Below are 12,528 nucleotides of genomic sequence, written 5' to 3' on the forward strand. Positions count from 1 at the left end.
CACCTGCCACAGTATAAAAATCTTGGCCAGTTCCACCCAACACAGGACAACTCAGAGGAGCTGTTTCAGCCCCTGTGTGGACTTGGCCAAGGCTTTGGTGAGCTAGTATCGCAGCTTGTCTTCTCTCTCTGCCCAGAACTGCTCCCTTCTCCCTTTCAGGGGCACTAAACCCTGAAACAGCTGGCCCACTAAATACTGCCTCATGGCCTGCTTCCTGGACACCACCACCTGTGATGCCCTTTATTTTCATGATATAGGTCAGGAAACTGAGGCTCAGAAACATGAAGTTACTTGCTAACCAAAGGTCATTAAAGTGGGACAGCAGGGTCTGGATTTGAACCTATTACCTTTGACTCCAGAGCTCAAGCTTTTGCCCACTTCTCAAAGCTGCTTCACTAAGTCACCCGGTCATGAAAATGGTGAGTCACTGAGGATGCCAGGCAGCTGGTGTCCCGGCAGCTCACGCCAGCTGAGGAAATCACCTTTGCTCCCCAGGTTAAAAAGTACTCCTAATAGATGAAAACTGCACACTCAACTGGCCCAGAGGTGCCTGCTCTTGCCGCTCAGAACCAAGACATGAGATGGGGCGTGTACAGTCGGAAATGTGGAAGATGCGCCATGTGCATCCCTTGAGAACATGAGCTCAGCCAGTGGCATGGCCCAATTTAGCCCAAGTTGGGACAGTTAAGCCAAGACATGTGGCCTGGAAAAGGTGTTGAAGTGCGCAGGAAGCTGAGGCAAACAAATAAATAAACGAACAACAGCACTAGCAGCAGCAACCGAATGCCACCCAAGAGACCCATGGCCCTTTTAGAGGTGAGTGGGGCTGACGGGGAAAAGAGGGAATCCATTGACGCTTACTGAACAGAAGATCCCGAGTCCAGGTCTTTCTGGCAGACCTCCTGCCCACTCTCTGAAGGATCTATTACCTTAATGTAAATAAATGTTTGGGCTTTAATTGCCTAAAAACTGTTACAGGGGGAAGAAAATAAGCTGAGAGGAGAGGAGAGGAGAGGAGGGGAGGGGAGGGGAGGGGAGGGGAGGAGAGGAAGTAGAAATGGCCTGTCCTCATGCTCAGGAGACCAAGGCATACCCTGCAAATCCTCTGTTTTGTTTCCAGCTTTCATCCCACTCAGGTGTCAACACATATGGACGATGGCAGATGTCAATGTGAAGATCCTAGAGAAATGACGTGAGTTACCCTGTCTTCTTTCTTGCTCCAACTCCACAGCCTTGTTTCATTGGCCCTTCTAATGTGAAACTACCCCCATCTCATTGTGCACTTGCCGCATGCTGGTCCAACTGTGTACCAAGGAAACGAGGCCAAAGGAAGTGACCACTTCCCACCTGACTGTCCGTAACACTGCACACTCTGGCTGACCACTAGAACTGGGCACACATTACCCCAGCTCAAGCCCCTATCTTATTACAGACAAGGGTCTTTGCTCCAAGGACAGGAGTGACGTGCCTAAGGCCATGCAGCTAATTACTGGCAGAGCTGAAACCAGGTGGAAGCTTCCGGGCGTCCAGTCCCGTCTTTGCCCCACACACTTGGGACGGCAATAATCAAAATGAGTATCCATAGGCACATGCTTTATGCTTCTAGAGATTTCTTCTCTCTCAAATGAACAACTGTAAGAGGACTCCACCCATCTGTGAAGGTAGAAGATGTGAAGCCAACTCTTTAGAAGAGCTCTGCCCTGGGATGTCATGGCCCAGAAAGGTAGGATATTTCCATCAGGAAAGGAAAAATTATAATAGCGGTAAGCCCAGTTTCCTTTGCTCATCAGCGGGAGGGCAGGAGGAGGCTCCCTCCCCCCTCCCTTTCTGAGAACTAAGGAGCCAAGGCACTGCTGATATCTGCAAAGTCCTTATATACCTACCTGGTAGCCAAAAATGTCCCAGGAAACACAGGCACTTTTGACAGAGAACCTCCTATGTAAATATGGGACAGCCCAAGCAAGGCCAGGGGAGCAAGGGGCTGGAACCAGAGTGGTTTTCCTGGCAGCTTTCCCTTTGTATTGCGTCCTTGTTTGGATGAGCACAAACAAGCTTGGCTATTTATAGTTGGTGAAGACACAGTGGAAGGTGATGGGACACTGCCCACTCAATTCCCCTCCAAATCTCTGTTCTTTGTGCAGACTCTGCAAGTGTGTGTGGGAACAGGGCTCTCTCCAGAGGCCATCCAGGGCACAAACCCACTACCCCTCCAAAGGCAAAAGGAGGATGACCTTGCAGCCCACATCTGCAAACCCACAGTTGGGCATCTCAGAGGGGCAAGGGACTTTAAAGATGCCGGGAAGAGGGGGAACTCATCATCATGTGACTTAGAAGAGTTCGTGAGGGGCCACTTCAGCAAAGAGTGTTCAAAGAAATAGCCCATGGAAAAAAGCATGGTATGACTCAACTGGTACCGTGCACGTGTGAGACTTGATCCCCCATTGGTCCCTTGCCTGATTTGGACCATCACTGGGAGGACAATCAGTGTGCCTCTGTGCCTGGTGCCTCTGGGCTGGGGCCAAACCCCATCACTACTGTTGGTTCTTGCTGCAGGAAATAGCATTCATTTTTGGGCTGAGTGGAAGGAAAAGACCACATGAAATGAGGTCAGCAAAGAAAGCGGACGTCCCTACAATGTGACCAGGTCTTTTCTCGTGTCCTATGGGATTCCTCTGCTCCATAAATTAACTTCCATCCTTCAGTCATGGCCTTCCCTGAGTCCTGGCTTCCTCTGAATCTCTAGGTGCTTCTGGGGGAGGCTGTTCATGCTTCCACCCCCTAGGGACCTGCCGATGTGCTGAGAGTGTCCATGTTTCATCCCCCCCTTGAGGCTATGGTGCATGACCTACTTGTCACCCTGTGGAAACCCCCTTCCCACCAAGATCACCCACTGAGCCATCTCAGGGGAGGAAAGGAAGCATGCATAGGTGAATGCCTCCCAAGTGCCAGGCAAAGAGGTAGGGGCCTGAAGTGCTGCAGCTTGTTCAAACTTACACACTTGGGCAAGGGAGGCCTCACTCTACCATTTTGCAGAGGCAGAAACTGAGACTGGGGGAGGTGCACACCTCCTCCAAAGTCACCAGGTAAAGTAGAGGTGTGGGTTATCGGCCCTGGTGTGCTGGCTCCAAAGCAATGGGTGGGCAGGAGCCAAGTCTAGCCCGGTTACCACAGTTAATTACTACCTAGAAGAAGGCCTGGTCACAAATTTAGGCACTTGATAAATATCTGTAATGAATGGATAATAGCACACGCACACACACACACACACACACTCCTCTCTCATCACTGAATCCATCTGTAAGCCACCATTTTCCATAGCCAAGTTTCTCTCAGGCCAAATCTACACAAGTTTGGCCACCTGCCCATTCTCTCTTCAATTCATGCCAACTCTGTCTCTTGCTACCAACCATGTATAGAAACTCCTGGACTGGGAGCACCCAGGCCAACGCTAGTGACCAAAGCCTGTGGATGCCCTTCAGTTTCCTGGGTGCACACTATGGTGGGGGTCCTCACAGCACGGTCAGCTAACCACCAGCAGCAGCAGCACTGAGAGCTTGCTAGAAATGCAGGTTCCCAGGCCTTAACCCAGGTCTAGTGAATTAGACACTTTGAGGAGTAGCAATCTATGTTTTAACCAGCTTCCAGGTGATTCCAGCGCACACTCAGGTGTGAGACCCACTGATCTGTGGTTGCTCCATATTCCTTTCTTCTGGCTTCCATGATATCATACACCATCTATCCTTTCTGAAGGCTCTTCATACTTCCTTCACCCTATAAATAACTTTCCCCACTGTTGGTTCCACTCTCTCCTCTTCTTTCTCTATAATCTCCTGGAGGGATCATTCCATGCTTGGAAGTACCATCCATGAGCCAGCAACACTCACCTCTGTAACTACCAGCCAAGATCTCTCTCCTAAATTCTCTAAAGACATGTCTCGCACCTGATTTGTGGAAAAGAAAGGAAACACTCCAACACCACGTGATGCACCACTAGGACTCTTTGAAAAGACACTTTGAATACTTCAGTAATCCAAACTCAAAATGATGGCCGAAGCACCCAAGTGCACATTTTACCTGCCTGCTTAGGGAGCATTTGCATGAGCCAGCTACCTTTCTCTCCTACCTTTTTCATTGATTGATTGGTTTATACCTAGTAAGAGCAAAGAAGTCTTCTTAAATGCTTTCTTGTGGTAAGCATGGGGGCCAGACCCCCCCCCAGAGTGATAGGGACCTGTGAGCTTATTTCCTGTTTAGTTGGAGCCCCAGGGGTTGGAGCAGCTGGGCTGCCTGTGTAAATCTAAAGAAAAATGAACTTCCGTGTAGGTAAATTGGTCTCAAGAGAGATATCTGCCCTTCCCTAAGCACGGAGTTGATGTTTGGCATATAAATGTTTACTTAATCTTTGCCTCAAGCTCAAATGTCTCAGAGCGCCCCGGCCTCTTATCTCCCAGTGTTTCTCTGAAATCCAGGCTCCATCTTCATTACAAGTAAAAATCTTGCAATTCCACTGTCCTCCCCACTGGATCTGGTGTTTTAGTTTCTGTGGTGGAACTTCCAGCCCATCACGGGAAAAGTACCTCATGGGTTTTACGTTTAAAGCAATAGCCATCTCCAAGTGGCACAGGTCTGGCCCGCAGCCTGGTGTCCAAGACCCAAATATCCACTTTCTCACTGAGAGCCCTCCTCTGACACATGCTTCCACATCTGAGGTCAAGGCACGGTGCCCCTCAGGATGCTTGAGCCACCGTAACAATCCCCCTGCCATATCCATGACCTCCTCTCTGAATGGCCCACCGCCACCCTGACTGTAGAATCTTTCTAATCACTGCGTGTCTTCAACTCCCAGAACACACCAACATCCCTCTGGGAGGGCACTGGCTTCTGGAACATCGGCCTCACCTCACTTTGGCTCTTGCCATCTTCCTAAGCCTATGACAGCCATGTGGGCAATCCATCCTCGATGCCAGCCCCGCCTCCCCCTGGTCCCTTCAGTCTTTATGACCTTCATTCATCTTCAGGCACCCAGATTTATAACCCCTCTCTCTGTGGATAAGGGCCTCTTCAGACCTACTCTACCTCTGAAGTTGTGAGCACACACCTCCCTTTTCTGACTAGCCTCTCCTGTTCCAGCCATCGGCTTTTCTCACTCTGCTTGCTCACCTCACCTCCTCCTTAAGCCTTTCAGCTTTACTTCCTACACCTCCATCCCAGACCCCCTGTCTACCACTCAAGGCCCCCAGAACACCAGCCTCGCCGTCCCCCGCCCTGCCAGTCACCTGCCACCCCCCCCCCACTTGGAAAGCACACACTGCTCCATGCTGGACACACAATAGCAGACAACACGCAAGACTCCCTTGCAACTCAGAACAAAGGTTCTGCTCCAGCCTCCCTGCTCCTTGGGAAGAAAGTGAAAAAATAGTACAAATTGAGGTATCTGTGTTTGGGAGGATTAACAAACCTGTTCTAACCCACTTCAACCTCTTTCCCTATTAGGATTATTTTCTTTTGAAGGCACACACCTGCCCTGCCCCTCAGGTTCCTGGCTCGCTGCCTCCCACCACATGTAATTACTAAAGCTTAGAGCTACCTGCTTCTCTCTAGCATTTCCTTGGATTTTTCTTTTTCCTTTTCCTTTTGGACCCTCTCCCAAGTTTCAGGTCCTCCTTTCACAGAGGTTCTGAACCCATATTTATTACATTATTAGACATATAACATCACATGTTCCATGTGTGTGTGTACACACACGTACAAAAAGGTTTAGGTATGTTCTGTTGATTGAAATATTTTTATGATCAAATATTCAGACAAATGAATAGGCTCTATACTTTTGAGCCTCCATTTTCTCAAGTGTGAAAATGTGGATAGACAGAATGCTTGTTGCACCACTAACGCCTGAGATGTGTAGCCTGTCTTCGCACACTGGGAAATAATAATGACAACATCCCCAAGGTGCATACTTTCAAAGGAGGTACTTAGAGCCTAGTGGAATCTCCTATCATCATTCAATTTTTTTTTTTAAGAGAACAAGGCAGGAAGGGGGCAGAGGGAGAGAGAGAAAGAGGATCTTAAGCAGGCTCCACACCTGGTGCAGAGCTTGAAGTGGGGCTCGATCTCAATGTGGGGGCTCAATCCTATGACCCTAAGGTCATAATCAAGAGTCAGACACTTAACCGACTGAACCATCCAGGTGCCCCATCATTCAATTTTTTAAAAAAGATTTTATTTATTTATTCATGCGAGAGAGAGAGAGAGAGAGAGAGAGAGAGAGAGAGAGGTAGAGACATAGGCAGAGGGAGAAACAGGCTCCATGCAGGGAGCCTGATGTGGGACTCGATCCTGGGACTCCAGGATCACACCCTGGGCTGAAGGCAGGGGCCAAACCGCTAAGCCACCCAGGGAACCCCCATCATTCAATTTTTAAATCAACTCTGGTATTAAATTTTTCTTTAAAACAGTTTTTTTCCTGTTAAAATTCCATCTTAACTTACTTTCTGGAAATTGGAAGAATATTCTTACCAATGGGTAAATATGTTAATGGCATGCTTCCATTTGCTCAGACTGGACACAAAACTGTGCTTGGGTGTCATTCTACTTCTCCCAGATGTGATTCCTGGAAACTGATCTGCAACTGAGCCCCAACATTAGTGAGATCTAGGACAGTGCCTTGCACACAGTGGCCCCTCAATACATTTCTGTTAAGCAAATGTATCTAAAAAGGATTCCCTTCTTCCTAAACTTATGTATTTCTTTATTCTAAAAGATACTACTTCCTGTCTAAATGGAAAGAAACCAATCTCTTCTGGAAGCCACATTTGGCAGCAAGCTTTCTGGCTGGTGAGAGCAAGTGAAAGCCCAGACACTCCAGCTAGAGTGGCAATGCCTCGTTCCCCATAAGAATGGAAAATAATGACTGTGTGTCCATGTATTCAACTGTCTATCCATCCATCTGGTCAAGTAAATTATAGAGATGATTTGGCTTCACACAGCAGACAGTACCTTTTCTCTGGAGGACCACTTACACAAAACTGTTTGATGTTAACATTCCTACCTCAACTAATTGGGCAGAACAAGACAAGTTCATAAACCAATATATGGGTTGGTTGTCCAACGTAACTGCTTAGCAAAAAATATGAAGTGCATGAGATATTGATAAATGATAAGCCTTTCCTTGATCTTCTTAAAGTTTTTAATGTTGAAATCCATGGCACATTAGGTAACTTAGAACATGACACACATGTGCTACAGAGCTTGTACAGGGCCTGGGAAGGATGACAGGAGAGGCAAAAGTGAACAAAATGTAAGCACTGGCACCTCCCTCCCTTTGTAGGAACCATGGCATTCAACAAGTGTGTTAAATGAGCCACTACCATATGCTCAACCTTGTAAAGCATGTGGAGATGACAAAACACACTCTTGATCTGCTTTAAATCTGGTAAAGGAGTCCGGGGGTGTGAGCATCCCAAGTGGCACAGCATGGGGCCCCACACTAGGCTAAACATGGGGTGTCAGGCATTTGGAAGAGAGAGCAATCATGAGAAATAAGGGAAGGCTTCCAGAAGCTGGGTGTGCTAAGTGGGCTTTGAATTCGGGGAGCATTAACAGGTGCATTAGAGGTAGCGAGGGAAGGGGAGGGCACCATCAAAAACTTGGGAGGATCTAGACCAGGAGTTCTCATAGTGTGGATGTGAGCCAGCAGCATGGAGATTACAACCTAGGCGCCTGATGGAAATGTAAGTTCCCAGGCCCAGCCCAGACCTACCAAGTCAGCAAAGGTGGGGGGGGGGTGGACCCAGCCATCTGTTTGAACAAGGTCTCCAGGTGATTCTGACCACGCTCAAATTTGAGATCCATCCAGTTGGAAAAGGTACTGTCCTCCCTTCAACTGGCTGACCAAGCAGCCAAAGCAGGTACTGGCTTCCCAAGTAACCCCCAGCCTTGCCTGGTCTGCCACTTCCTAGGATTTTCAGGAAAGAAGCCAGGGGCTCTCTTCCCTTGTTCCCTTTGTGCAAACCCAGTGCCCTGGGGACTGAGCCACCGCAAGGCGAGTGGGAAGCCGCACACATCAAGAACAGTTAGCTTTCCCACTGGCTTCTATACACAGCCCTGCTCAAGTATCTTCCCCAGAGATCCATACTTCTAACTGCCAAGCAGATGATGGGAGAGCTGGAGGCAGAAAAGAGCTAGGCAGAGGCAGGAAGGGGGCTTCTGTGAGCCCAGAAGGTCACCTGTTATAATTTACTTCCCCCTTGCATTCAGGTCTAACTGATGGCTCACAAAGCCTGTACCTATCCCACGATGAGAGGGTTGAGAACAACCTTCGAAGGCAAAGAAGCCACTGGAGTTGCACTTCTCTTCAGATCAGATTAAAACAGTGGGAATATTCTGGAAATTGTTACTGACTTAAGGGAAATGTCTGTAGACCCTGGAAGACTAACAGAACTTGGCAGAGAGGGCCTTCTGTTCCCCTTTCACCCACCACAAGGTGATGTGCAACCTTTGCTCTCCAGTCTCTCTGTGTAGCTCATATTCTCTTCAGAAGCACTTAGGTTTATGTAAACTTTTTCTCCTGGATTGCTAGCTTCTGGGTCAACCAAGCTGCTGAAGAGGCCTGAGCTGAGGCCACTGAGGCTGCCAAGTGGCCTGTTGTGCACATGTGCACAAAGCCTTCTATCTGTCGGTAGAAGAGGGCATGACGTGTAGAGCCTGACAAACTCAACAATGGCCCTGGTCCCATTAGTCGCCCCATGGGCCATGATAGCAGGCAGCTGTCTTGACCTTGGGAGATGCCCGTAGAACAACACAGGTGAACGAGCTGCCACTCCAATGGGCTCACCCTGAGGTAACTAGCTGCGTGTTCAGCTGGGCAGCCGGCCTCCCACATGTGGGCTTATGTGCGTCCACCACAGTCGGCTGAGATTCTGACATTTCTCAACCACTCACATGGCTACCTGCCTCTATATGTGGGCAACTGTGTTGTTTTTAAGAGTAAGTGAGTCACACTATCATGTGGATGAACGTTGAGGCGATCAGGCTAAGTGAAATAAGCCAGTCATAAAAAGACAAATGTTGTATAATTCCACTTACATGAGGCATCTAGAATAGTCACATTCACAGACATAGAAAGTAGAGTTGACCCTTGAACAACACTGGTTTGAATTGTGTATGTCCACTTAGACATGATTTTTTTCAATACAGCCAGTACTATAAATGTGTTTTCTCTTCCTTATGATTTTCTTAATAATGTTTTCTTTTCTCTAGCTTCCTTTATTGTAAGAATATAGCCTATAATACACAGAACATATAAACTATGTGTTAATCGACTCTTTACATTATTGGTAAAGCTTCTGGTCAACAGTAGGCTATTAGTAGTGACGTCTCTGGGGAGTCAAAGTTATACATGGATTTCCAACTGCACGGGAGTCAGTGCCCCTAACCCTGCATGTTCAAAGGCCAACTATACACTTGGGGTTGGCAGGGCCTGGGGAAGGGAAGTCAGCGTTTAATGGGTACATAGTTTTAGTTTTGTAAGATGAAAAGAGGTCTACAGATGGACGGTAGCAGTTGCACAACAATGATGCCACTAAACTGTACACTTACCAATGGTTATGATGGTAAATTTTATGTTATGTGTACTTACCACGATTTAAACATTGTTTCCTAAGAAGTAAATGAGCTATTGTTGTTTCACTGAAGTAGACCCAGTGTGACATGCAATAATAAGAATGATAATGAGGGGTGCCTGGCTGGTTCAGTCAGTGGAGTGTGCAACTCTTGATCTGGGAGTTGTGGGTTCAAGCCCCACATTGGGAGTAGAGATTACTCAAAAGTAAGACCTTAAAAAAATAAGAATGACAATGAAACTAACATTGATTTACAAGCATGGGGCTGCATACTTGGGAATTATCCTGTCCTATCCTTTCGGGTGCATTCCATTCTCATCCTCAATGTACAGATGGACAAAGTGAGGTACAAAGGGGCATTGACATACTGAGGCTCATGGGTTTTGAGGTAAGGTGAGACGCAAACCTGGAAGCCTGCCTGACTCCACCACCAGGGTGCTGAAGCCCCATGAGGCTCTCACCATGCAAACTTGGCCCAAAAGAACAAAAATTTGGTGAGTGAGTATTGTCAACAGGCACATGTAAAGACCTCCAGGTCACCAGCTTGCTCTGGGTATATGACACCAACACATGATACACACATAAGGGTAGAAAGTTCTGGCAATTAACTTGTAGAGAGAACACAACACTCCTTTGCTCCATGGTGGGCATCTCAGGTCTGGAAGCACAATGTCCAACTTTGATTTCCCACTAGTGACACGTGTGTCCAGCCAGCCAGTGAACAAATTTGAGTTGTGCCAGGCCTATCTTAGAATTCCTGCCTAAACAAAGCATGGCCCTTTCCTCTGAGGGTCTCATAGTTGGGAGACATGTACAATAAGACACCATTTGCCATGCCAGGTCCTTGGTTCCACAAATAGGGCTGTGCAGTCTAGGGAAGAGGGAGCCTGGGGATGGGGAAAGAAGCACCACAGAGCAGGGTCAGGGGTCAGGGGATGGAGCTCCCAGTGAGACGTGCACACCTGAGGCCAGGGGGACATCTAGGGGATGAAGGTGGGTGTGATACCCACATTTCCAGTCTGAAGGGCAGCTGGCTGCCCTAAGGAAGCACAGGGAAAATCCCTGTGTGTGAGCAGAGCCTACATGCGGGACCTCTGTTCTCTGGCTGCTAATTTTAAAATCTGCACTGTGCCTCCCAGCCTCAAACCAACTTCTGCCCAAGCACAGGAGCAAGACAGAAGTAGCCGGAATCTTCAGACAGCTTTGCTAGAAGGTGGAAGGGCAGCTTTGTCCCCCATTCCCTTAGCTCTGCTGCACTTGAGGTCCCTCTCCTGTGACGTGTGGCCCACCCTCACCCGTCCCCAGTGGCAAGAGCAGAGCAGTACCTGGTGTGGGTCAGGGGACCCACTGGTCGTTCAGGCCTCCTGGGAGGCAGTGCACCCGGTCGGCTGAGAGAATTGGTCTTGGGTGGCCGAGGCTTTTTTGGCGGTATGGCAGGAACGGAAGGCTTCTGTAAGTCCAGTTTTGGCTCTCTCTCTGGTCTTTCTTTAAGTCATCGTTTAAAAAGCATAAAGAAGACAGAGAGACCTAGTGTAAGTGACAGTACTTAGGGGCAGATTACTGGTTTCCTGCTTTAAAAAAGTCACTGATACTGTCTGCAAAGGTGAAGTTGGAAGGTGAAGAGCATCGTTTATTTTTTTTTAACTTTTATTTATCTATGCATTTTTAGAGCATTGTTTATTTTTTATCAAGTCAGGAAAAACCCCTCAGCAGCTGCAGCCCGCTGTTGGCCTTTGCCTGTGCCAGACTCTGCCCCTGCAGGGCCCTCTGGCCACTGCCTACCCTCGGTGAACTCCTGCTCATCCTTTTCAGGCCTGCTCATCAGCCTGGCTGAACCGTGACCCTGTCACATTCCCTTCTCAACCACCGAACTCACCCTCAGAGGTAGACTTTCTTACTTCCTCACCTGAGGCCAGAAAGGCAGCCCTTTATAAATGGGCTCCACTTGGCTACTTGCTGGGTGTGTGCATGCCTGCCAGCACCTGTAGGATGTCAGCCTTCAAGGCTGGGGCCCGCGTCTGGTCCTCTCTCTAGATCCTACCTGGTGCCTGGCACAGAGCAGGTGTTCAGCAAATGGTGATGAGTTTGGCGAAGGACCCACAGGACCTGCTGGGTATGGGGAGGAAACGGGCCTGATGCCTCTCAGGTCAGCCTGTGTAAAGGGCCATGAGCCAGTAAAAAGGGGGGGGTGCATTTCTGGGAACAAAGAGCTAATTCTGGATTCTTTTTGTGCACAGTTTGAACTTGGAAGACAAACTGGGGTGTCACAGGTATTTGGTTCCCAAGGATTCTTGGAGACAGCTATTAGAATGAGGTTAAAGTCAGATCTGGTGACATTTTGGTATCTTTCATCTGACCATCCATATCAAATATTCCCATTTAAACATTACCTAGCCTCATAGTTTACGATAAAAAAAAAACTCTGGTCCTTATGTCTGGTGGCACTTTGAATCTTTTATGCCATGATGTTGCAGCAGTATTGAGAAGATTTTATGGAAAATTGGGATGGTCTCCATGACCATAGCTCAATAAAGAAAGGACAAATAAAAAAAATAATAAAGTCAGATCTGGGGGCCACCTGAGCAGCAGCGTGATGGACAGCTTTGTGTTTTCTATCCTCAATTAGCCTTGCCCTGGGTGTGGTATAAAAAGCATGTATCCAGGGGATGCCCGGGTGGCTCAGCGGTTGAGTGTCTGCCTTTGGCTCAGAGTTTGATCCTGGTCCGGGGATCGAGTCCCACCATCAGTCTCCCTGGGAGGAGCCTGCTTCTCTCTCTGTGTCTCCCATGAATAAATAAATAAAATCTCTTTTTAAAGCATGTACCCACATTCTTCCTTATAAAGATGGAACTTCAGAGAGTTGCCCACTGGAGGACAGGCAGGTTTCCTGTGTTCACTTGTAAGCTGG

The 12,528-nt window shown here is 48.1% G+C and overlaps 1 protein-coding gene across 8 annotated transcripts in view; it reads right to left on the reverse strand.

Annotated features, from left to right (window-relative positions):
* SH3KBP1 (SH3 domain containing kinase binding protein 1) overlaps positions 1-12,528 on the reverse strand; it is a 336,529-nt gene that overhangs the window by 36,888 nt on the left and 287,113 nt on the right. For all 8 annotated transcript variants that reach the window (XM_055337567.1, XM_055337566.1, XM_055337564.1 and 5 more), the window contains one exon: positions 10,946-11,105. In XM_055337567.1, coding sequence (XP_055193542.1) covers positions 10,946-11,105 — 160 coding nt within the window. The remainder of the gene's footprint in view (positions 1-10,945; positions 11,106-12,528) is intronic.

Source organism: Nyctereutes procyonoides, unplaced genomic scaffold, assembly GCF_905146905.1.
Source record: "Nyctereutes procyonoides isolate TBG_1078 unplaced genomic scaffold, NYPRO_anot_genome, whole genome shotgun sequence".
Lineage (NCBI taxonomy): Eukaryota > Metazoa > Chordata > Mammalia > Carnivora > Canidae > Nyctereutes > Nyctereutes procyonoides.